Below are 23,384 nucleotides of genomic sequence, written 5' to 3'. Positions count from 1 at the left end.
ATGGCCAGGGACAGCCCTGATGCTTGATACTTAATTATGGACTTCCCAAAGGCCGCATATCAGCTGGGGCAGCGATTGACATTATTGCAATCAGAGTAAAGGAGCAGATAGGGTATACTATTACCTTAAAAAAGTGAATAAATTACCTCTCCCAGTTACCATTTTTCCATTTTGTCAGATCCCCAAGACAATATAAACTGAAGCAGGGCCTCCCTTTTGACCGCCTCCCTTGCCCCTCCATCTTTGTTTCCAATGGTGTCCATAACTTGTAAGTGTGCACAGTGCTAGACCTTCTTTACTATACTTATCTTACTCTAATCGTTATGTGTATTGATCCTTGCCTATGATATCAATTCTAACTGTCTGTATTAAATCAAGTTTGTGTGTTTCACCAAATTTCATATTCTCAATTAACTTTGAGTAGCCATGTAGAAGGGCAAGTTGTACCCCACTATGTAATCTTATATCTGTAAAAATTTCCCAGCCTAAACTACCACTGTGACATCATCAACAAAGTGCCCGTTTGAGCCTGGGTCCCTGTGCATAGAGATGGGTAGGGAGAGGGAGGTCAAGAGATAAAATAATATTTGGGGAGAAAAATGTATAATGAAGTGAAACTGAACAGAAATAAAACTGGAGTGGAGGCTCTAAAGCAACATGGCCTGGGTAGGCATTCGGGGTTAAAGGTCTGGATCCCCCACAGCTCTACATCCCCAAACCTCTCCTCCCTCCCACTGACCCACCCAGCCCACTTCCTAGGTGCCCTTCATCCACACTCCAATCCTCTTCTTCCCATTATTCTCAGCCATCCCCACCTCCCAGCACCTTGGGAGTTTCTTGTGTTCTCTCCTCATCTCTCACTACCTCATCCCTCCCTGCTGCTTCTTAGCTCTAACCATGCACACACTCTGTTCTGGTACTCCAGAATTATCTACTCCCCTGCCCATTTCCTTCACTCCCATGGCTCTGTACTCCTTCACACATGGGGTCCTGAATGGCAACATTATACGCTCTCCTATCAAAAGCTGAGCTCATCGGACTGTCACACAAGCCATGCATGAGTCATACACCTATTTACTGAATTTAGAATTCTACAGGCGGCGTATTTTCCTCTTAAAATGAGGAAAGCTACAGTTATTAATGTAGCCAATAAGGATACATTAAATGCAATTTTTAAATGACTGATGGCACCAAAAAAGCACATGTCCAAAAGTTATACTCATGGGTAGGAGTAAGGCGAAAAAGGGGGGCAAGAAAACTTGTCAAAACTTGTGTGATGAATAAATGTATGAAGTTATTACTACTCAGGCTCTTTAGAGACCCCACGGCTTCTATTAACCGAGAGGACAGGACTCCTTACCCAGCAAGACCACCGTCTCATAGTTCTCCTGCATGACATCCCTGTCGGGATCTCTGAGTTTGGTCCAGCAGAGCCCCCTCTTCCCTAGTGAAATACACAGCCACCTCCTTGAAGGTCACCGGCCCCTGAAAGAGCAAGAGTCCAACACTCAGGACCTGCTGCCCCAGTCACAACCTCACTATTCACGGAACAGCAGCACCAGGTAAATGGAAGCTACGGGAGGCACATGTTAACTGAGTCCCACCCCGACCTTGCTTAGAGCAGCCAGGAGGCATCAGAGGGTAGAAAGAGAGACATTTGTGTCTTCCAACTGACAGACAGAGGCAGGGTCTTCACATTTATCACATACCTCCCAGTTTGTCTAGGAGGTCGTCAGACCTGGACATGGGGTAGGCATCAGATATAGTGATGGCATTGAGCTTCCGATAGTCCACACAGAACCGGACCGACCCGTCCTTTTTGGGGACCAGCACCACTGGCAGGGCCCAAGGGCTGGCAGATGGCTGGATCACCCCCAAAGCCAGCATGTCCCTGACCTCTCTTTCCAAGCCCTGAGCAGTTTTCCCTGTGACGCGGAAGGGGGAGCATCTTACAGGGGAATGTGATCCTGTCTGCACCCGGTGGACAGTCAGATTAGTATATTCAGGCTGGTTGGAAAACAGCTGTCGGTACAGATGCAGGACCCCTCTAATCTCAGCTTGCTGGGCAGGAGTCAGCTGATCTGAGAGGGGAATTGTTTCCAGGGGGGAAACCAGCTCCGGTAGCAGGGAACAGATCTACTAAAGGGTCATCTCCCTGCTCCTCCCAATGTCCGCACACAGCCAACACCACATCCCCCGGTCATAATATGGCTTCATCGTATTCACATGGAACACCCGGCGCTGATGCGCCTGGTTTGACAGCTCCACCACACAGTTTACCTCATTTAGCTGCTTGACAACCTTGAAGGGACCTTCCCAGGCAGCCTGTACTTTGTTTTTCCTCACGGGGATGAGAATCATAGAATATCAGGGTTGGAAGGGACCTCAGGAGGTCATCTAGTCCAACCCACTGCTCAAAGCAGGACCGATCCCCAATTAAATCATCCCAGCCAGGGTTTTGTCAAGCCTGACCTTAAAAACTTCTAAGGAAGGAGATTCCACCACCTCCCTAGGTAACGCATTCCAGTGCTTCACCACCCTCCTAGGGAAAAAGTTTTTCCTAATATCCAACCTAAATCTCCCCCCCTGCAACTTGAGACCATTACTCCTTGTTCTGTCGTCTGCTACCGCTGAGAACAGTCTAGAGCCATCCTCTTTGGAACCCCCTTTCAGGTAGTTGGGGCTTGGCATGGGTCATTTGGAGGTTTAAACTTGTGTAAATGGTGGATTTTTTTGTAAGCTGAAGTCTGTAAATCATGATTTGAGGACTTCATTAACTCAGTCAGAGGTTAGGGGTCTACTACAGGGAGGTTCTGTGGCCTGCGATGTGCAGGAGCTCAGACTAGATGATCATGATGGTCCCTTCTGGCCTTAAAGTCCATGAGTCTATAAACTGTGCCTTGCGTTGCACAGACACTGATGGAGATCAGGGCCCCATTGTGCTGCACATGGCAGAGAACCTGACTGAGATCAGCACCCCCATTGTGCTGGGCACTGCACAGACAGAGAGGGACAGTCCTTCCCCCAAAGAGATCACAAGCCAAGTAGACAATGGGTAGGAGGAAAACAGAGAGGGCTGGGACTTCCCCAAGGTCACCAAGCAGGTCCGTGACAGAGCCAGGAACAGACCCTGCAAACTCCAGAGCCCCGACACTCACAGCTTGGAAAGGTCCCCAGACCCCACTGTATTAGGCTGCAGGAAGAGGTGGTTTGTCCATGGATGCACAAGGTGTCCTGGCAGGGCAGCTCAGCTGCAGTCCCTGCACACAGCTGGGGGGGTGTCCCCTGGGTCAGGAGAAGTCAGTGTCCAGTCCTGTGGGGCTGTGCTCCTGGCTCGTACCTCCAGCAATCACTGCTGCCCCTCCGTTACCAGCTGCACTGTTCAGCCAGCCCCAGGCCTCAGTGAGGTCATTTCCCCCCCCCGCATCCCAAACCTTCAAATTGGGACATGGTGCACCCGTGCCAATCAGACTGCACTAGTGTAAATTGTGTCTGTACAAAGGATTTGCATCAGTGCCTAAAACACCAGTTTCAGAGTAACAGCTGTGATAGTCTGTATTCGCAAAAAGAACAGGAGGACTTGTGGCACCTTAGAGACTAACCAATTTATTTGAGCATAAACTTTTGTGAGCTACAGCATTGCATCTGATGAAGTGAACTGCAGCTCACGAAAGCTTATGCTCAAATAAATTGGTTAGTCTATAAGGTGCCACAAGTCCTCCTTTTCTTAAAACACCAGTGTGGCAGAGACCTTCAATACCCAAACCAGCAGTATGATGGCACTCGAACTGGGATCTATTTCTAGCTCTGTCACAGACAGCCTGGGCAACCTGGTCTTAAAAACCTCCCATGAAGGAAATGTCTGCGCCTCCCTTGGAAGCCAATGCAAGGCAAACACAGACCACAACAAGGCTGTGCACACACACGCTGGGCTTGGGGTTAAGGGGAGAGGCAAGAATTCAAACAATCTGGGTTCAGATCCCAGTTTCGCCCCAAATTCTCCACGCAAACTTGAGCAAATGACTTCAGCTCTCTGAGCATCAGTTTCCCCATCTGTAAAATGGAGAGTAGCCGCCCACCATTTCCCGATGTAGCCTTTGGGGTTTTGTGGCAAGGCCCCTCGGTCGCTGCGGGCACGGCTACGCGGCAGGTGGGCACCGGCGGCCGGCCCGTGCCCGCGGACAGGGGCTCACGGGGCTCAGGCTGCGGGGCTGTGGAATGGGGGTGTCGATGGTCCGGCTGGGCTGCAGCCCAAGGCCCGGCCCCCTCCCACCTCGCAGGGTCCTCCAGCCCGAGCCCGGACCCCTACCTGGCCACGAACCAGCCCCTTCGCCGAGCCCTGGGCCCCGAGCCGGCGGCATGGGCCAGCGGCGGGTGTCGCAGGCAGGTGGGGAGACCCGGGGTGTCCGCGCAGCCCCTGTCCCAAGGGGGCCCCGATCTCAGCCAGGGTCTGCGCAGAGCCCGGCACGACAGGGGCCCGACCGCAGCCGGGGGCTCCGCGTCCCCGGATCGGGTTGGGGGCCCTGCAGCCCCTGGGGGGGTCACCCGGGCTGCTGCTCGCTGCTGTGGGGAGAGAAAGGGGGCAGGGCGGGAGCGGGGGGGGGTCCCAGGGGAGGGGGCAGGGGTAAATCCGAGGGGATCTCAGCCCCCCCCATCTCTCCCCGCTCCCCGGGGGGCCCCGGCTCCTCCCCCCCCACCGGCCACGTCCGAGATTTCCCCCTCCGCCCCCGGTCTCCCCCCACCCCCCTTTTCCTGCCCCCCCCGGTCTCCCCCCGGGGGCAGATCCCGGCGCTGCCAGAGGCCGGGTCCCCCCCGGACACGGGGCAGAGTCACCGCCCGGCCCCGCCCCCGGGGTCGCTCCGGTACCTGGAGGCTGCAGCGCCGCAGCGGGGCGGGCGGAGCCCGGGGCGGCCCCAGGGAGGCTCCGGCGGGAGCGGGGCCCGGGCCGGGCACGGGGGGGTTAACGAAGGGCTCGCGCCCCCCCGCCCCGCCGCGATCTGCGCATGCCCAGAGCTCCAACGGCCCCAACCGCTCCCCGGCCCCGCGCGAGCCCAGCCCGGCTCCGCCTCCCCCGTCCAACGTCACTTCCGCTCCCGGGAAAGTCAGGCACTACATCTCCCAGCCTGCCCCGGGGGCCGCTTCCGCCTCCTCCGGCCCAGGGCAGGGCGGGCCCCGGGGTCAGCCTGACCCCGCCCCCCGGCCCCGCCCCCCGCCGGCGCCTTCCCGCGCCTCAGGCGAACTCTCGTGTCCGCGCGTCCCGCCCGCTGGGGATCGAACCAACCGCCCCCCGGCCCCGCCCCCGCGTCCAACCGCCCCCCGGCCCCGCCCCCGGGTCCTCCCGCCCCCCCCCGTGTCCAACCGCCCCCCGCCCCCGGGTCCAACCGTCCCCCCGGCCCCGCCCCCTGCGCGTCCAACTGCCCCCCTGGCCCCGCCCCCGCGTCCAACCGTCCTCCCGGCCCCGCCCCCTCCGCGTCCAACCGTCCTCCCGGCCCCCCCGTGTCCAACCGCCCCCCCCGGCCCCGCCCCTGTGTCCAACCGTCCGACCGGCCCCGCCCCCAACCGTCCCCCGGCCCCGCCCCCGTGTCCAACCGTCCTCCCGGCCCCGCCCCCTGCGCGTCCCGCCCCCGGACGCTCAAAATGAATGTGTATCCCGAAAGGGGGGAAAACAGTAAGAGGATTGAAAAATACCACCACGGCTAAGGCAGTTAAAGGCAAAAAAGGCATCCTTAAAAAATTGGAAGTCAAACCCTACTTAGGAATATAGAAAGGAGCGTAAACTCGGCAAATCAAGTGTAAAAGTATCCTTGGGCAGGCCAAAAAAAGAATGAGAGCAACTAGCAAAAGTCACTGAAACTAACACCAATTTTTTGAAGTGCATCAGCATCAGGAAGCCTGCCAGACAATCAGTGGGCCCGCTGGATGATTGAGGTGCTGAACAAGCTCACAATGAAGCCAAGGCTATTGCAGGGGAGCTGAATGAATCATTTGCATCAATCTTCCCTGCAGAGGAGGTGGGGGACTTTCCTACACCTAAGCTGTTCTTTGTAGCTGGCAAATCTGAGGAAAACTCCCAGAGTGAGGTGCTGATAGAGGAGGTTTTGGAACAAATTGATAATTTAAACATTAATAAGTCACCAGGACTAGATGGTATTGACCTAATAATACTGAACGGACTCGTCTATGAAAAGTGCATATGAGACAGGAAAGTTTCCTACAGTGGGGGAAGGAACAAAGCTGCTCTGCCAAAGAACCTTTGGCACAGGATTGCCGATTACCTCCGGGAAGCTTTCCTGGAGATCTCTCTGGAGGATTCCCGTGAGATCTCGGTGTGCATCAACACCCTGTTGCACAGTACCGATTAGCTACACAGGGAAACATCCAGCTCACAGACACACAGCCAGCCTCTCACATTTCTAAACCCTGAACCCACCTCTGCACTACACAGGCCACAGCCACTTACCAGGCGTTTCCTCTTCTGTTTCTTGCTCCCCGGAGAGCAACTGCTGAGACTGGCTAGACACCTCTGGAATGGAGAACAGTTCCTGGCTTCCTGCCCCACCGGGCGACTCCGCCAGGAGCTGCACATCCTCATCTAACTCCACCTCTTCATCCAAGACTTCATCGTCTGGGTTAAGTCCCCTTTCTGCCGCTTCTGTGCCCTCCGAAGTACCCACAGGCCTCTTCATGATGGAGGTGGGTTCGCCACCGAGGACAGCATCCAGTTCCTTATAGAACCGGCAGGTCTTAGGTGCAGCACCTGAAGGACGGTTTGACTCCCTCGCCTTATGGTACGTCTGCTTCAGCTCCTTTATCTTCACTCTGCACTGCAGTGTGTCCTTATCATAACCCTTTTCACACAAGCCTCAAGAAATCTGCCAGTAGGTATCCCAATCCCTATGGCTCAAGCGCTGCTGGAACTGCACAGCCTCCTCTCCCCATACACTGAGCAGATCCAACAGCTCCGCAGTGGTTCAGGCGGGACAGCGTTTGCTGCAATAATCTGCCATGGTCACCTGGGAAGAAGTGATGAGACCTCTCCACACCGAGCAAACAGGAAACGGAAGTTCAGAAATTCCTGGGGCTTCTAAGAGGGAGGGACGGATGGTTGTTTACCTGGCTACAGGGCAGTGGAGTTCAAACCGCTGACCAGAGCGGTCAGGATGGGCATTGTGGGACAGCTCCTGAAGGTCAATTAAAGCGATGAAATGAAGCGTGATGTCTACACTTGCAGTTTGTCGACAAGAACGTAGAGGAAAAAGACATAAATCTCTCTTGAAGGTGGATGTATTTTGTCGCCAAAACCAGGCATTTTCCCTGACAAAAGTCGCCTTGCAGTGTGTATGCACTCACTGGTTGGGTCGACATAGAGCAGTTTTGGCGACAAAACTTGGGAATGTAGGCAAGGCCTAAGCAAACAATGCATAGACATGAGACTTGCCCACATGACTCCAAACCCCATCTTGTTACTTGTAATTTTCTGCAAACTAGAGCAATGGGTTTCCTTTCATTTGGCACAAGCTATAGAAGACCCTGGAAACATCTCTATTTTGCCTCTTTCCTGCTCAGACCTCTGGACTATGAACTTATACTAATGGGAGTATTCTCACCAAGGGCCTGAGGACCTTCAATGATTTGGAAGCAACCAGAGACTTGACTTAAGCCATCAGTTTATTCCATCACAGTTACAAGCCTAATCCAAGAATGTTGCAATTATTTATGTATTTGATTCTTTTAACCAGGTTTAACTTTCATCTCTCTTTCTTTTTTTTTTTTTTTTACAAATAAACCTTTAGATTTGAGATACTAAAGCACTGGCAACAGCGTGATTATTGGGTTAGATCTGAGTTATATATTGACCTGGGGGTGTGGCTTGTCCTTTGGAATCCGAAAAACCCTTTGCTTGATTAAATTGGTTTTAAATAACCACTCATCATTAAGTTTAGTGTTTTTGGTTTTTGGTGCTACAAAGACTGGAATACCTATGGAAACTGCTTTTCTGACTTCTTGTTAGCCAGTGTGGCAAAACAGAAGTTTACATTTCTTGCTGGTCTGGTATATCTTATGGGAGAATAACCACCAGTTTTGGGGTGTGTCTGCCCTATTTCTGAGCAGTTTGTCCTGAATTTGGTATCCTCAGTTGTGACTGAGACCCGTGACAGGCGGCTCTGTGTGCTGCCCCTCCCTACAGGCACCGCCCCCACAACTCCCATTGGCCACAGTTCCCGGCCAATGGGAGCTGCGGAGTGGGCGCTCTGGGCAGGAGCAGTGCGCCAAGACCCCCTGGCCATCCCTGCACCTAGGAGACAGAGGAGATTGAGGCCAATTCTGGGAGACTTCCAGCCACTATGGCAGGGTTGACAACCCTAGTTGTTACCCAGGCCCTAGAGGTTGTTACTCCTGAAGATATCTCCTAGCTAATCCTAACAGAGAGAAGTACTGTCTCTAGCAATGCAGATGTGGAGGAAATAGAAGTGTTTTTGTTGTTGTTAAACACACCCTTTGTAATGCTTCCAATGTGTTTAAAATGAAATGAGTGTTTAATGTGGGACAGCTGCAGAAAGTTTATGCTTTTTGAATAAACCCCCCCCATCTTGTACCGTATAGTGATTCTCATCCAGACGTATATTTAGTTTCTAATTTAGACCTGTTCCATCAGATTAAAGAAATAAACTAGGCATGTTTGGGGAGGCCATTCCTCGCCGGCACTTCTGAGATTTTGGATGGTTTGGTAAAGGATTCTTCTCCAGAGAAATGTCAATTTACCCCCATCACGACCAAGGATTTGGCAAGAACACACGTAAAAACAGCAGGCACCCAGTAGTTGGTTTTCACTGCAGAGATGAAAGCTCTGGTGAGCTATGGTCCAAGTAAAACTGTGTTTAGAACATAACTCCCTAGTTCAGTGGCATTGATTAGACTCCCAAAGATGCCATGGTTAGATTGAGAGCAATTGTCCTTTACCGTTTGAATCCAAAGTTTCACAAAGCAAAGTGAAGGCATCCTTTCTTTTTCTCAGGACATTCCTTCCTCATGGATCCCAATGTGTCTGTGTTGTTGGACAATAAGGACTTTCCTTCTGTGTAAGTGATGGTAACCCATTAGGGAATGAGTCTGTCAAGCTCCAAGGTCAGACTGCAGGATATATGAATGCTGAGTCCTGATTTTATGCTTTAGTCTCTTAGTTTTGGTCTTGTGTTTTATGTCTTTGCGTCACATCTCCAGCTCCAGCTACTTGGAAAGATTAAAAGTGTGAAAATAGAATAGAATTGGTTTTTCTCATGTTGCAAGCCTTCCCACATAGTTTAAGGCCCCTTCCACCAACACTTATGGCAGAAAAGCCAGAGATAAATTAACTTCCAGAAAAGAAAGGCACCTGTATGGGTGTAAACCACAAGCTTACAGAAGGGTTCACTTGGTGGAAATTGGTATTAAATGGAACAAAAGGAAGGTAACATATTTTATAAGATTGTGTAATCTTTGATCATATTTAATTTCATTGTCCCTGATAACAATAACATAAAGTTCATTATTTGTTAACGAACAAGAGACTAATTATGTGATAACTTCCTTCTTTCCAGTATATTTCTGATTATATTTCTCTTTTCATTAGTACTTTAGGAAACAGTAGCTAATCCTTAAAATCTTATTTGAGGTATTTTACCCCTTATTACTAAGGAATTCTGAAATAAAACCGTACTCCAAAGGTTGCGGTGATGGAATATGGGAGAGTAATCATGTGTATGAGAATACGTATCAGTATAGACTTTAATTATTTCCATTTCAAATGGAGTTTATTCTGACAGGTTTTAAAGTGAATTTCTGTTAAGAGGACAACTCCTCAAGGAGAGAGTTGTGCAACCTTTTCCCAGTTAGAGTGTACGGGTTACCGAGTTCCCCTAGTTCTTCTTAGCAAAGGAAAGACATGACCTCTGTGATGAGATGTCCATATATATTTATAAGAAAGATGATGGACGCATGAGGCCATTGCTAGGTTTTTTGTTTTGTTCTTTTTGTTAAAAACATCTGCAACCAGTTATTTTTATGGGTAGTCAGACCGCTTTCCTTTTGAAAAGGCCAGATATTAAAGCATAGCCATTGAACCATTAGGCCAGGCTGTGGAGACATCCTCAAAACTGGCCTTAGTTTTCTTTCATTTTTATCTTTGAGGTTCACACATCTACACTGAATGTGGTTTTCATGAACAGATACTTTAAGAAAACTGCTGGATTAGGGAAGAATTTTTCAAAATGATGTTAGCCCAAAGTTTGCCTCATTCCAACTGCATTGGCTCATGTTGTCGGTATCCCAGGCATACTTCACCCTGATTTGCCCAGAGATCTCAGGGGACGCACCATAAAGTGGAGTAAGCTGGAATTGTCAACCATAAAGACCATGATACAGGCTGAACTCTTTCACCTTTCCAGTCAACAAGTTTTCTAAGAAAGATTGATCCTCTCTGGGGAAGGAAGTCATGTCATCAGTGACAGGCTTTGCAGCCTTTTCCGTCTCCCTGTACTTGAGAAAACCCAGCAGTGGGGAGTGCTGGCCCAGCTGCCCAATCACTTGGTTTCTTGACTACAGCTGCTGCCCCTACGGTACGTGAGTCCGAACACTCCGAGAGCTGGAGACTTCCAACCCCTCGTCATTTCAGCGTTCCTTGTCCTACTTTTTATCTTTCATTTTATGGACTGCTAGATGTCCTGGCTTTCCTATCATCGTAGGGTGTGACTGTGGCTCAGTGTGTGCGCACCAGTGTTGATCACCTGTGGAATGCACACAGGGAACGCACCAGATAGAAAACGTCTCCAAATCTAAATGTCCCTCAAACTCTGCCCTCTGAAATGCTTGAATGTCTCCTGCCCATTCTGTGAAGTCTGAAGAAACTAAACTGTTAACTGTAAACTATTCAGTGACAAGCTGTTAAATTTCTGCTTATTAAAGCCCCAGTGAGGTCTCTATCTGGGTAGGGAGGGGGAAGGAGAAGGGTTTAGCAATCATGAAATCTAAGGAGGAAGATTTAATTTGGCTTCGGGGTTGTAGCTTAAACATGAAAAATGTTTATTTTGGTTTCAATGTTGAAAATATCCAACTGCCTTAGTGTGGATTGCACTGCCTGTGGGTGATGGGGTCCCCAGGGTGAAACCTGAACTCCGGGGACTTCTGAGCCCTCCAAACCTACCCACCTGGGTTGCCTCACACTGTGATGCTGATGGTGAAGCTCCAAGCTTTTAACAGGCACTGGACGTACACAGCCATCCACAGACAGGGACACACCCAATTGTGTTACACGAATGATCTCCCAGCCACTCATGAACCATCAATAGGTTCCAGCCAATTCCCCCAGCTCCCCAGCCTTGCACCCCAGAACTGTCCCATTTTGCACTGGTCAGAAGCCTGGCTACTGTAAGTTCATTACCTAGTTTGCCACTTTGTCAAAGGAAAGTGGACATGACCCAGCCTTTGTAACCTGAGCAGATTTCTCAAGCACTTTAGACCAGGGGTGGGCAAACTTTTTGGCCTGAGGGCCACATCAGGGTTGTGAAATGGTATGGAGGGCCCGGTAGGGAAGGCTGTGCCTCCCCAAAAAGCCTGGCCCTCACCCCCCCAGGGTTCCTTCCCCACTCTGAACTCTGGGGTACAGACCTGCCTGAAAGACCCCCTAAGCTTATTCTTACCAGTTTAGGTTAAAACTTTCCCAAGGCACAGATTCCTTTCTTGCCTTGGGATCGCTGCCACCACCAAGTGGTTTAACAAACATTCAGGGAAAGGACCACTTGGAGTCCTATTCCCCAAAAATATTCCCCCAAGTCTACACCCCCTTTCCTGGGGAAGGCTTGAGCATATATTCTCACCAACAGGTTACAAAGGGACTACAGACCCAAACCCCTGGGTCTTAGAACAATGGAAAAATCAGTCAGGTTCTTAAAAAGAAGGATTTTATTTAAAAAGAAAAAGGTAAAAGAATCACCTCTGTAAACTTAGGCTGGTAGTTAACCTTACAGAGTAGCAGAAAATTCGAAGAGCACAGAGGAACCCCCTCTAGCCTTAGTTTCAAAGTTACAACAAGACAGGGCTAAACCTCCGTCTAGCAAAGGGAAAATTCACAAGTTGAGAAAACAATGGTAGACTAATACGCCTTCCCTGGCTGTTACTTACAAGTTTGAAATATGAGTGACTTGTTCACAAAGATTTGGAGAACATGGATTGGTGTCCGGTCCCAATTAGTCCCAAGAGCGAACGGCCACAGAAACAAAGAACCCAAAACAAAACCTCTCCCCCACCACCAGATTTGAAAGTATCTTTTGTCCCCATTGGTTCCTTTGGTCAGGTGCCAAACAGGTTACTTGAGCTTCTTAACCCCTTACAGGTAAGGAGAAAATTTAGGCTACCTCTATGGTTATGACACCCCCCACAACACTTCCTGCCCCCTGACTGCCCCCCTCAGAGCCCCCAACCTATCCAACGCCCCTGCTCCTTGTCCCCTGACTGCCCCCTCCCGGGACCGACCGCCCCCCTGGGACTCTGCCCCATATCTAACTCTGCCCCCCCATTCCCTGTCCCCTGAGTGCCCCGACCCCTATCCACACCCCTGCCCCCTGACAGGCCCCCCAAGGCTCCCACACCTATCCAACCCCCCTTTCCCATCCCCTGACCGCCCCCCCCAGAACCTCCACCCATTCAACCGCCCCCTGCTCCCTGTTCCCTGATCGCCCCTTGGGACCCCCCCTCCCCTAACCACCCCCCCGGGACCCCGCCCCCTGCTCCCTGTCCCCCTGACTGCCCCCCCAGGACCCTCTGCCCCTTATCTCAACTCCCCTGCTCCCCGCTCCCTTACCATGCCACTCAGAGTGGCAGGACAGGCTTATTAGAAAGCCTGGGAGGTGGGCGAGTGCAAGCCGTGGCGCTGGCAGGTGCGGCAGGCCAGAGCGCTCCCCACAGAGCAGTGGCGTAGCTGCGGGGGAGGGGGAGAAGCGTGGGAGGGGCCGGGCGTGAGCCTCCCCAGCCAGGAGCTCAGGGGCCAAGCAGGACAGTCCTGTGGGCCGGATGTGGCCCGCGGGCCATAGTTTGCCCACCTTTGCTTTAGACAAACTCCTGGTAAGGATAAAAACATTAAAATAAGTTTGTTAACTATAGAAAGATAGATTTTTAAGTGATTATAAGTTGGTAAGCATAAAGGTCAAAGTTAGTTATCCTAAGAAATAAAAATAGAAACAACCCATTGTAAATCTAAACTTTTATTCTAAGGAAGAGTTGGCTCAAACAGCTTTTTCTCACCCTGACAGCTGGTGCGAGCAGGTAACAGTTCCTCAGTACACAGACTGGCCCCTTTTCCAGCCTGGAAACCAAACTCCCCAGTTCAGTCTTTGTCCTTCCAGACGTCCCTCCAGATGTTGAGATGGGAGGGAGGGCGAGAGCCCAAGTGACGATGTCACTCTCTCTTCTCTTTATACCTTCTTCCAGCTTGCTAGAAAGATCCTTCTTGTGACCTGTGTTAATCCACCCCCGTGGCATACATGCCTTCTCCAAGTGTTCTCGTGCGCTAGTGGATGGTGGGTTGATGAGCCATTGGTGCCCTCTGGCTGTAGATGGCGGCTACTTTGTTGTAACTGAAAGGCTTGTTGTGGGTGTTCCCAACAGCGTAACATTTCTCAGTAACACATGTAGCAATGCTTCAAACAACCCAACAAGACATTAATGTTGAACAGATTAGGGCTTTCAAAATGATACCTCCCAAGGCATACTTTGTACAAAAGCATATTGCAATCCTATCACCACGGTAACTATGGGGGTGCCAGGGTGTTGCTTTTGCAATCCAGAGTGCCACACTTCCTCCTTAGTTTACCACAGGAGTGTTAGTCACTGTCTGATGCGGAGGCAGTGTGCCCAAGGTCCTTCTTAGGTTTTGACCACAGAACTCCCAGTGTTGCTAAACCTGGTAGTGTTTCCCACATGTGCTCTTGCAAAGTTCTGTGTATCTTTTAACACTTTCTGGATCAGTCTGATGATCTCAAAATTAGCCAGTATGCCATCTCTGGCTTGCTAGAAAGTCTCTCTCTGTATCTGTGCAGCGTTGTTAATCCTTCTGCTTTTCCAACTGGTACTAGCTCAATACAGATATTAATATTTTCTAGAGTGTAGGTATCTTGGCATTTAGCCATCAATGCAATGAGGTTGTGTGCCTCAGTTTCCCCTTTCTCTCAGCAGACCAAGTTTATTATGGTTTCTGCAGAGGGTAATCTCACAAAACCAAGACGATAAGTGTCCAGCGCCTGTGTTGAGGACAGCAGAATTAACACGGGCTAGTTGTTGTCTGCTTCCTCTCAGAACAGGGCATTTATTCCTCAGGTGAATTACAGTGATAGCACCTTTTTGGCTCTTCTGTTTTCACAGGAGGTTTGGGATGGGGATTAGAGGAATGGTTTGGGGGATGAGTGCCCAGCTTCCCAGCCACCCTCCTTTTTCCCAGGGGTAAAATGGGAACCCTGCTTCCCACCAGGTTTAAACTTCCCTTTCTGTGGTTTACACTCAATAGATGCCTGGTTCTGCTTGAAGGCATCAGCTGGAGACACCACCTCATCCAGAGTGTTCGCGCTTTTGTCCCATAGACACTGCTTCATATTGTGACGGTGCGCCCCCCCCCAAGGCTTTATGGAAATATGCTTATGAATGTATGTATATGACGGAACTGGAATATGTTTCATGCTACATGCCATGTAACAAATCTCTGTGAAGATTATGCTCTACTGAATCTATTCATCCTATTTGTATGCATGTATCATTTTGTATTTGAAATTATGAATATTGGCTATGTACTTGCTTGATTTTTAAGTAGCCTTTGTAAAGGCTTCTTGAGAAAGGAGTGTGCAAATTAAGTGCCCAATGAAGAACCACTTAAGCCAACAATGAACTTGAAGACTGTCTGGTTTGGCCAATGTACATAGCAGAGGGGCATAGCTGGCACATGATGGTATATATCACATTGGTAGATACCAAACCGGACAGTCTCTATGCAAAAGAATAAATGGACACAAATCTGACATCAGGAATCAGAACATTCAAAAACCGATAGGAGAACACTTCAACCTCTCTGACCACTCAGTAAAAGTTTTAAGGGTGGCAATTTTGCAACAGAAAAGCTTCAAAAACAGACTCCAAAGAGAAACTGCTGAGCTTGAATTAATATGTAAACTAGATACTATTAACTTGGGTTTGAATAGAGACTGGGAGTGGCTGGGTCATTACACATATTGAATCTATTTCCCTATGTTAAGTATCCTCACGCCTTCTTGTCAACTGTCTAAATGGGCCATCTTGATTATCACTACAAAAGTTTTTTTTCTCCTGCTGATAATAGCTCATCTTAATTAATTAGCCTCTTACAGTTTCTATGGCAACTTCCTCATTCTCTGTATGTGTATATATATATATCTTCTTACTACATGTTCCAGTCTATGCATCCGATGAAGTGGGCTGTAGCCCACAAAAGCTTATGCTCAGATAAATTTGTTAGTCTCGAAGGTGCCACAAGTACTCCTGTTCTTTTTAAGAGAATGAGAGCTGCCTTGTCATTGGAGAAGCGCATGGCAATTGCACTCTGGAAGCTGGCTACTCCAGACTGCTACCAATTGGTCGCTAGCCAGTTCGGAGTGGGAAAGTCGACCATTGGAGGCATGTTGACAAGTGTGCAGGGCCATTAATTGCATCCTGCTCTGAAAGACTGAGACTCTGGGCAATGTGTGTGACATTGTGGATGGCTTTCCCTAACCGTGGAGGGGGACAGATAGCACACACGTTCCAATTCTGGCACCTGACTACCTAGCCACAAAGTACATTAATCACAAGGGGTATTTTTGTATGGTTCTCCAGGCACTTGTGGATGACCGTGGGTGTTTCATGGACATTAACGCAGACTGATCCGGAAAGGGGCAAGACACACGTTATCTTTCAGAACACTGGCCTATTCAGGAAGCTGAAAGCAGGGACTTTCTTCCAGGACCAAAAGTTCACTGTAGGGGAAGTCGAAATACCCATTGTGATCCTGGGAGATCCTGCTTACCCCTGAATGCCGTGGCTTATGAAGCCGTACACAGGGCATCTTGACAGCAGCAAGGAGTGGTTCAACAACAGGCTGAGCAAGTGCAGAGTGACTGTTGAGTGTGCTTTTGGCCATTTAAAGGCCCGCTGGCGCTGCCTATATGGCAGGCTGGACCTGACCGATGACAATATTCCTATGCTTATAGCTGCGTGCTGTATGCTCCATAATATTTGTGAAGGAAAGGGTGAAAACTTCACTCAGGGCTGGACCGCTGAGGCTCAGTGCCTGGAGGCTGAATTTGAACAGCCAGAGACCAGGGCTATTAGAGGGGCACAGCTTGGGGCCATAAGGATGAGGGTGCCTCGAGGCAGCAATTTGAAACTGAAAGCCACTAACATTTGTTGCTATGCACAGGAGTGCAGTGCTTGTCATGCTAAGAGGTGGTTATAGTGCATCGTTTGCACCAATCACAAAGATTTAAGAAAATTGCGTGTTTCTTTGCAAGCCTCTGTTTGCTTTCTATTAATGGAATAAAGATTGCTTTCAAAGCAAAACTATTCTTTTATTAAAAAGCAACCACCGGAGGAGAGAGAAAAAAACACCACATCAGCACTGTGGGGGATGGGGGAGGTGGGGTCCAGGGACGCTTAAAGATTTGTGTATGTCCAGGTATCATATGCAACCTTATCCTTTGGAGTACAGAGCAGTGGGTACGGTACTTCAGCAGGGCTAAACTACAGAGGGAGAGGTGTTGAGTGCACTGGGTACTGGGCATCCGCAGAGCTGGACTGTGATGGGGCAGGAGTGGAATGCAGCGGGTACAGACTGGAGCCAGGAGGTTGCTAAGAGTGTGTTGGTGGTGTCAGGGGGGTGCATTGGAAAGAGTTTTGCGACAGTGGCTGCAGGAGTGGGCGGGCGCGGAGCTGCTCGGTTTGCAGTGCTAGTAGCACCAGGAGCGAGTCCGCTTGGCGCTCCCTAACATTTAAGAGCCGCTCCATGACTTCCTTCTGGCGCACCGCATTCTCCTTTCTGTCCCTCTTCTCGCTGTCCGGCCACTCCTTTAATTCTTGTTTTTTGGCCACAGAGTGCATCATGACCTCATGCAGAAAGTTCTCTTTAGTTCTTCATGGCCGCTTTCTAATTCTGAGCAGCCATTCAGCCGGTGATAACAAAGAGGGAGGCTGGGCTCCCAAGGGCATATCTGTGAAGCCAAAATGCAGCATTTTACAGAAGCAGTATTGTTTGCAACACAGAGATCACTGAGGCAGAGATTTAAAACACAGCCACTATTCACATACCTGTCACTAACTGGCTGACCCCAGGCAAGCACACATGAGCCACAAGACCCCCAAAATGGTAACAGCAGGGGCAGAGGAAATCACTGTTCCAGAACTGTACTGACCGCTGGGCACGTGGCTCTTGGAGAGAGACAGCACTGTGGAGGGGGGGAGGCCTTATAATCATATCTGCACCCACATTTTCCTCAGACTGTGTTCATTATGGCAGATATCTCGCTGCTGAGGGTGAGCAGGGAATCAAGGGAGGGTCTTCTCAAAGACTGCAGCGTCTGCCCACCTATGTGTGGCTCACCTATGTGCAGCAATGGTTCCCGCCCCGCCCCCATGACGGCAGAGTAGTGCAGGAAAGTTACCCTTAATGGGGCAAGAAACAAAGCAGCTCTACTAAAGAACCTGCAGCAGTGGATTGCCCTGTATCTCCTTGAGAGTTTCAAGGAGATCTCTGGGGCAGATTCCCATGAAGCAAGGGAGTCAATCATCACCCTTTTCCGCCACTCAGACTGGGCATGTGGTGGTACACACATCATGCAGACACAAGCCTGCTTTCTGCAACCTTCCTGCCCCCAAGAACTCACTTCAGTGATTCCCAAAATCAAACCCACTTACCAGGGGTCTCCTCTCCTGTTTGCACTTCGCCAAGCTCCGACAGCTGTGACTGGCTAACGGCCTCCGGGGTAGAGAAGAACTCCTGGCTGCATGCAGCTCTGAGCTCCAACTCATCCTCTGCCTCTGGGTCCCCCTCCGCCTCCACATCCTTGTCCAAGATTTCGTCCTCCTGGTCGGTCCACTCTCGACTGGCATGTCAGCCACCGAAGTATCCACAGTGGCCTTCGCTTTGGAGGTGGGGTCACCATCAATTATCGCATCCAGCTCTTTGTAGAACCAGGAGCGCGTGGATGCAGCACCGGAGTAGCGGTTTGCCTCCTGCGCCATGGAGTAGGCGTTCCTTCACTTTGACCCTGCATTGCAGTATGTCCCGGTCATAGCCCCTTTCTCTCCTGCATCGTGAAATCTGTCTATACGTATCATAATTCCTACAGCTGGAGCACAGCTGGGAGTGGACAGTCTCCTGTCCCCAAATGCTGATCAGTTCCAGCAGCTCAGCATTGCTCCAAGCCGGGGATCGTCTAGTGCGTGGAGTAGGCATGGTCACCTGGAAAGATACGCTGAGACCACTGCATGCATCACCGAGTAAACAGGAAGGGGACTTTCAAATTTCCCAAGGAATTTAAGGGGTGGGGTTCATGGTCACCTGAGGGCAGGGCAGTAGAGTTCAAACCAATGATCAGAGAGGCAAGAACAGGAATTGTGGGCCACTCCCGGAGGCCAATCGCAGCGCTGTAATCGACCAGGGTGTCTACACTGGCACCGCGGTGCTGTAGCCCCAGCGAAGAAAGCTCTACACCTCTTGTCGGTGCTGCAACTGCTCACTAAGTGGCTTGGCAGTGTGTAGAATGCGGGGGTTACACCGCAGAAAGCTGCTTTACTGCGCAGAAACTTGCCAGTGTAGACAAGGCCCTAGATGGCTTACATAAGAACGCTAGACTGGTCATACTGGTGAGACAAATGGTCCATCGAGCCCAGTGTGTTGCCTGAGAGTGACCAGTGCCAGATGCTTCAGAGGGAATGAAAGAACAGGCTTGTTGATCTGCAAGGTGAAGTTCTTTCACCCTTACATTTAACTTTTCTGGTGTCGATTCCTACTTATCCTATCTTACCACACCTCCCCCAAGGTCTCTGGGCAAATCAGGAGTGAACCACTCCTTTGATACAGACGTGTCCCAATCCAGCTGAATTGAGGCAGACTTTCGGCCAACGTCAGTTTGGAATAGGCCCGCTTCACCTAGCAGGTTTCTCAAAGTATCTGTTGCTGTGAACCGCACTTAGTGTGGATGTGTGAACCCCAAAGATACCAAACATGAAAGAAACACAAGGCCAGTTCTGAGGAGGTTTCCAAAGCCAGGCCTGAGGGTTAAAAGGAGGGTTAAAAGTTGTGCTCAAAAGGAGAAGGGGCCTCAGCACCTATAAAAATAACTGGTTGCAAAAACAAAACAAAAATTAAATTAAAAAAAAAAACTAAACCCAAAACAAAAAAAAAGCTCCCATCACACGCCCATCACCATTTTAGATTTCAACATCTCCTGCCTGATGTGACATCTTTGCTTTGCAAATGAGAGCCCTGGGGAACTCTGTGGCTGTTACCCTCTAACTGGGTAAAAGATTACACATCTTGTCTCAAGTAATTTTCCTCTTCAGGGAAGATTTATTTTAAAGCTTATCAAAATAAATTCCATTTTAAATAGAAATAATTACAGTCTATACTGGTTCTCTATTCCCATACATGCTATTTCTCTCACATATTCCCCCACTCTAATTCCTTTGGAGTGAGGTTTTAATTTCAGGATTAGCCATTATTTCCTATATAGTAGGAGGGGCAGGGAGAACTAGAAGAAAACCTGAATTCTATTGTAACACTGAAAGTTATCACATAATCAGCCTCTTACATTACACTGATTAACTTCATGTTTAATTTCATTGTCGCTGGTAACAACTTATTCACCGATTACAAAATATAAACAGATAGGGCAGTGTTCTCTTAATTCCCATTTCCACCCAGTCAGCTTTGTGTGAAGTCACATTCTACAATAACCTAGGAGCCTTCCATTTCTGTGAGTTCATTTCTCCCCGGGTCTTCTCCCATAAGTGTGGGTGAAAGGGGTCTCACACCACTTGGCAAGGTTGCATCATGAGAAAAAACAACTTTGCTCTATTTCCACACTTTCTAATTTTTCAAAGTAGCAGGAGGTGGAGAAGTGATACAAATGCATTAGACTCTAGAGCAAAACGAAGAGACCAAACCACAGTCTCTGGACTCAGCAGTCATGTATCCTTCAGTCTGAACTTGGAATCTGATACATTCCCTCATTGGCTACCATCATTTCCCCAGCATGGAAGTGCTTCTTGTTCAACAAAGCAGCCAGATTGGGATGCATAGCCATGGAATGCCTCTGAAGGAATCAGCTGTTTCTCTCCGTGCTTCATGGAACTTGGGATCCAAATGGCAAAGACAGTTGTGCCCAGTTTAATCATGGCATCCTGTAGGAGTGTGATCAGTGCCACTTAAGAAGGGAACAGGGTTCTAAAAATAGTTTACCTGGGCCACAGGTCACCATAGCGTCCATCTCTGGGGTGAAAATCAACCACGAGTATCTGCAATTTCTACCCGAGTTCTTGTCAAATCGTTGAGCTTACTTGGAGTAATTTTACACTTCTCTGGCGTAGAATTCTTCACCAACCACACAACATATCAGTAGCAATAGTGAGGTATAACTCCCCCAAATATGCCCTTTTATTCCTTTAATCTGGTGGCACAGATTTAAATTAGGGACTAAATACAGGTGCTGCTTAGAATCCCTGTAAGACACCAAATGTCAGGTATCTATTAAAAATAGGTGTCTTTCTGCAGGTATATCACATTCCACGTGGATTTCATTTTCTACACATTTGCAGCATCTCCCAGGAGTGAGCTGAAGAGAAATGTCACTTCCATTTTTTCCATCCCTACCTTGATAGGGATTGCATTTCCCAAATAATAGGCAACATGCATCTGATTAGGAAGGAGATATCTTCAGGAGCGACCTCCTGCAGGGCCTGGGCCACAACCGCTTTAGGAGCCAAGTGCATGGGTATTTTGCTTATTTAGAAGTAATTTACTAAGGAATCCTCTTCCCAACCCTTTAGAAGAAATATTGACCTAATCAATTGAACAACAGGGGATTGGGATGGTGATGGGGAATAAGGGAATCCCTCTGACCTACTCTGTCTTCTTCTGTTTTCCCCTCTGTAACATGACATTTTTTCCTATCCCTGCCCTGTTCCTGCTCTTTGTTATAGTTCAATATATTTTAGGTGAGGAAAATGGTAGTAAAAATGTCTGCTCTCCAACACAAACTGAAGCAACATCAGAGCAACTGGGAATGAAACCATTTGTTCCCGAAGGGGAAACTTGATGACTAACAATTGCTTTGAAATCGGGAACAGTAGAACCATGATGCTCAGGGTTTGTTTAGACTAGGAAAAGTGATGGAGTTCAGGTCAGGTCAAGGCGAAAGCCAATGCCAACCACTGCACCTGGGCTGCATCTGCTCTACCACTAGAATTGTCTTTTCACACCAAGATCACTCACTTGAGCAGCCAACACCATGTACAGTCCTAGTGGATGTAAGGCACAGGTAGATTTTGCCTCAGTGTAGCTTGTTGGGATCAAACCTCTCTCTCCTTCTGGGAGCTGATGAATATTCCGGGCTGGAGGGACACACACTCCTATGACTCAAAAGGAAAGCAGTTGATAGAAAAGATCACAAGACTGACCCCAAAGAAGGGTGAGCTGCAAAAGGCAGAAGCAGACAACTCATCTGGGGGAGCTGAGAGACCACAGTGAAGATGGGGCACAGATCGCTATGTGAGAATTAGCAAATGTGATATTAAAAAAAAAATAAAAATCTTTGTCCAGCCCTAATCAAGGCATTTCTTACAGTTTTCTCTCATGGATTTTCTGATGTCTAATAAGCTGTGCGCTGTGTTTGAAGCTTTTCCCACACTCAGAGCAGGTGTAAGGCGTCTCTCCTGTGTGGATTCTCTGATGTGAGACGAGAGCTGAACGACGAATGAAGCGTTCCCCACACTCAGAGCAGCCATAACGTTTCTCACCCGTGTGGATTCTCCGATGTGTGCTCAGGGTAGAACTGTGATTAAAGCTTTTCCCACACTCAGAGCACATGTAGGGTGTCTCTCCTGTGTGGATTCGCTGATGTGAGAGGAGGGATGAACTGTCAATGAAGTGTTTCCCGCACTCAGAGCATCCATAAGGTTTCTCTCCGGTGTGGGTTCTCCAATGTGTAATAAGTGTAGAGCTCCGATTGAAGCTTTTCCCACACTCAGCACACGTGTAGGGTGTCTCCCCTGTGTGGATTCGCTGATGCGTGATAAGGTTTGAGCTCCAACTGAAGCTTTTCCCACACTCAGAGCACGTGAAGGGCATCTCTCCGGTGTGGATTCTCTGATGTCTGATAAGGTCTGAGCTCCGACTGAAGCTTTTCCCGCACTCAGAGCATGTGTAGATTTTCTCTCCTGTGTGGATTCTACGATGTCTGATAAGTTGTGAGTACTGACTAAAGCGTTCCCCACACGCAGAGCACGTGTATGGCGTCTCTCCTGTGTGGATTCTACAATGTCTGATAAGTTGCGAGTGTTGATTAAAGCGTTCCCCACACTCAGAGCATCCATAAGGTTTCTCACCCGTGTGGATTCTCTGATGCGTGATAAGGTTTGAGCTCTGAATGAAGCGTTTCCCGCACTCCGAGCACGTGTAGCGTCTCTCTCCTGTGTGGATTCTCTGATGTTTGAACAGGGTAGAGCTGTGATTAAAGCTTTTCCCACACTCAGAGCATGTGTAGGGTGTCTCTCCTGTGTGGATTCGCTGATGTGAGATGAGGGATGAACTATCAGTGAAATTTTTCCCACACTCAGAGCACGTGTAGGGTTTCTCTCCCGTGTGGGTTCTCCAGTGTGTGATAAGGTGTGAGCTCCGATTGAAGCTTTTCCCACACTCAAGGCATGTGTAGCGTGTCTCTTCCAAGTTGATTCTGTCTCGTGTAATAAGGTCTGAGTGGCTACTGAAGTTTTCCTCTGGCATCTGCTCAGTCTCACAGGCTTTTGCTTTTTCTGGGAGTGCACAACTCCTGGAAACATTCCCTTTGGATCTTCCTGATAACGTTCCATGTGGTTCTACTTGCTCAGCATCTTCCTGCTGGGGTGTCTCCTCCTCATTCTCACCCACCATCCCATCACCTGATGGGAGACAAAGAGAATCCAGACACAGGTCACTCCCTGCACCGGAAAGAAAGGAAATCTCAGACAGAGGAATGGAAAAAGGGATGAACAAACCAAAATGTGTGTTGGAGAGATCAAACCTATCAGGAGCTGATTTTCCCCAAATGCTTCCTCAGAGGAGAAAGGAAGGGATCAGTTTTGATCTGCATCTCACCAGA

At 49.2% G+C, this 23,384-nt stretch overlaps 3 protein-coding genes and 1 long non-coding RNA gene across 17 annotated transcripts in view; 1 reads left to right on the top strand and 3 right to left on the bottom strand.

Annotated features, from left to right (window-relative positions):
* LOC102933291 (zinc finger protein OZF) overlaps window positions 1-23,384 on the bottom strand; it is a 1,218,290-nt gene that overhangs the window by 50,056 nt on the left and 1,144,850 nt on the right. For 2 of the 13 annotated variants that reach the window (XM_043537312.1, XM_043537314.1), the window contains exon 1: window positions 4,867-5,076. The exons of 5 other annotated variants lie outside the window; for them this stretch is intronic. Coding sequence is in view for 4 of the 8 variants with exons in the window: in XM_043537315.1 (XP_043393250.1) it covers window positions 21,866-23,223 (1,358 nt within the window). In the remaining 4 variants the exon portion in view is untranslated. Of the gene's footprint in view, window positions 1-1,360; window positions 1,422-4,866; window positions 5,100-19,567; window positions 23,224-23,384 lie in introns of those variants that run through there. 6 more of the 13 variants (XR_006287733.1, XM_043537316.1, XM_043537310.1 and 3 more) reach the window with 6 other exon arrangements.
* The window catches only part of LOC102934530 (zinc finger protein OZF), a 1,287,564-nt gene that overhangs the window by 1,011,843 nt on the left and 252,337 nt on the right, over window positions 1-23,384 (top strand).
* The window catches only part of LOC102930400 (zinc finger protein 501), a 1,110,025-nt gene that overhangs the window by 983,960 nt on the left and 102,681 nt on the right, over window positions 1-23,384 (bottom strand). The window lies entirely within an intron of this gene.
* Window positions 16,670-17,996, bottom strand: LOC122463961. The gene is made up of 2 exons (XR_006287761.1): window positions 17,941-17,996; window positions 16,670-17,237 (listed from the first exon to the last, which is right to left on the bottom strand). It is a non-coding gene; the product is annotated as an uncharacterized LOC122463961 (long non-coding RNA).

This window comes from Chelonia mydas, chromosome 28 (assembly GCF_015237465.2).
Source record: "Chelonia mydas isolate rCheMyd1 chromosome 28, rCheMyd1.pri.v2, whole genome shotgun sequence".
NCBI lineage: Eukaryota > Metazoa > Chordata > Testudines > Cheloniidae > Chelonia > Chelonia mydas.
This window is presented reverse-complemented; position numbering and strand designations above follow the sequence as displayed.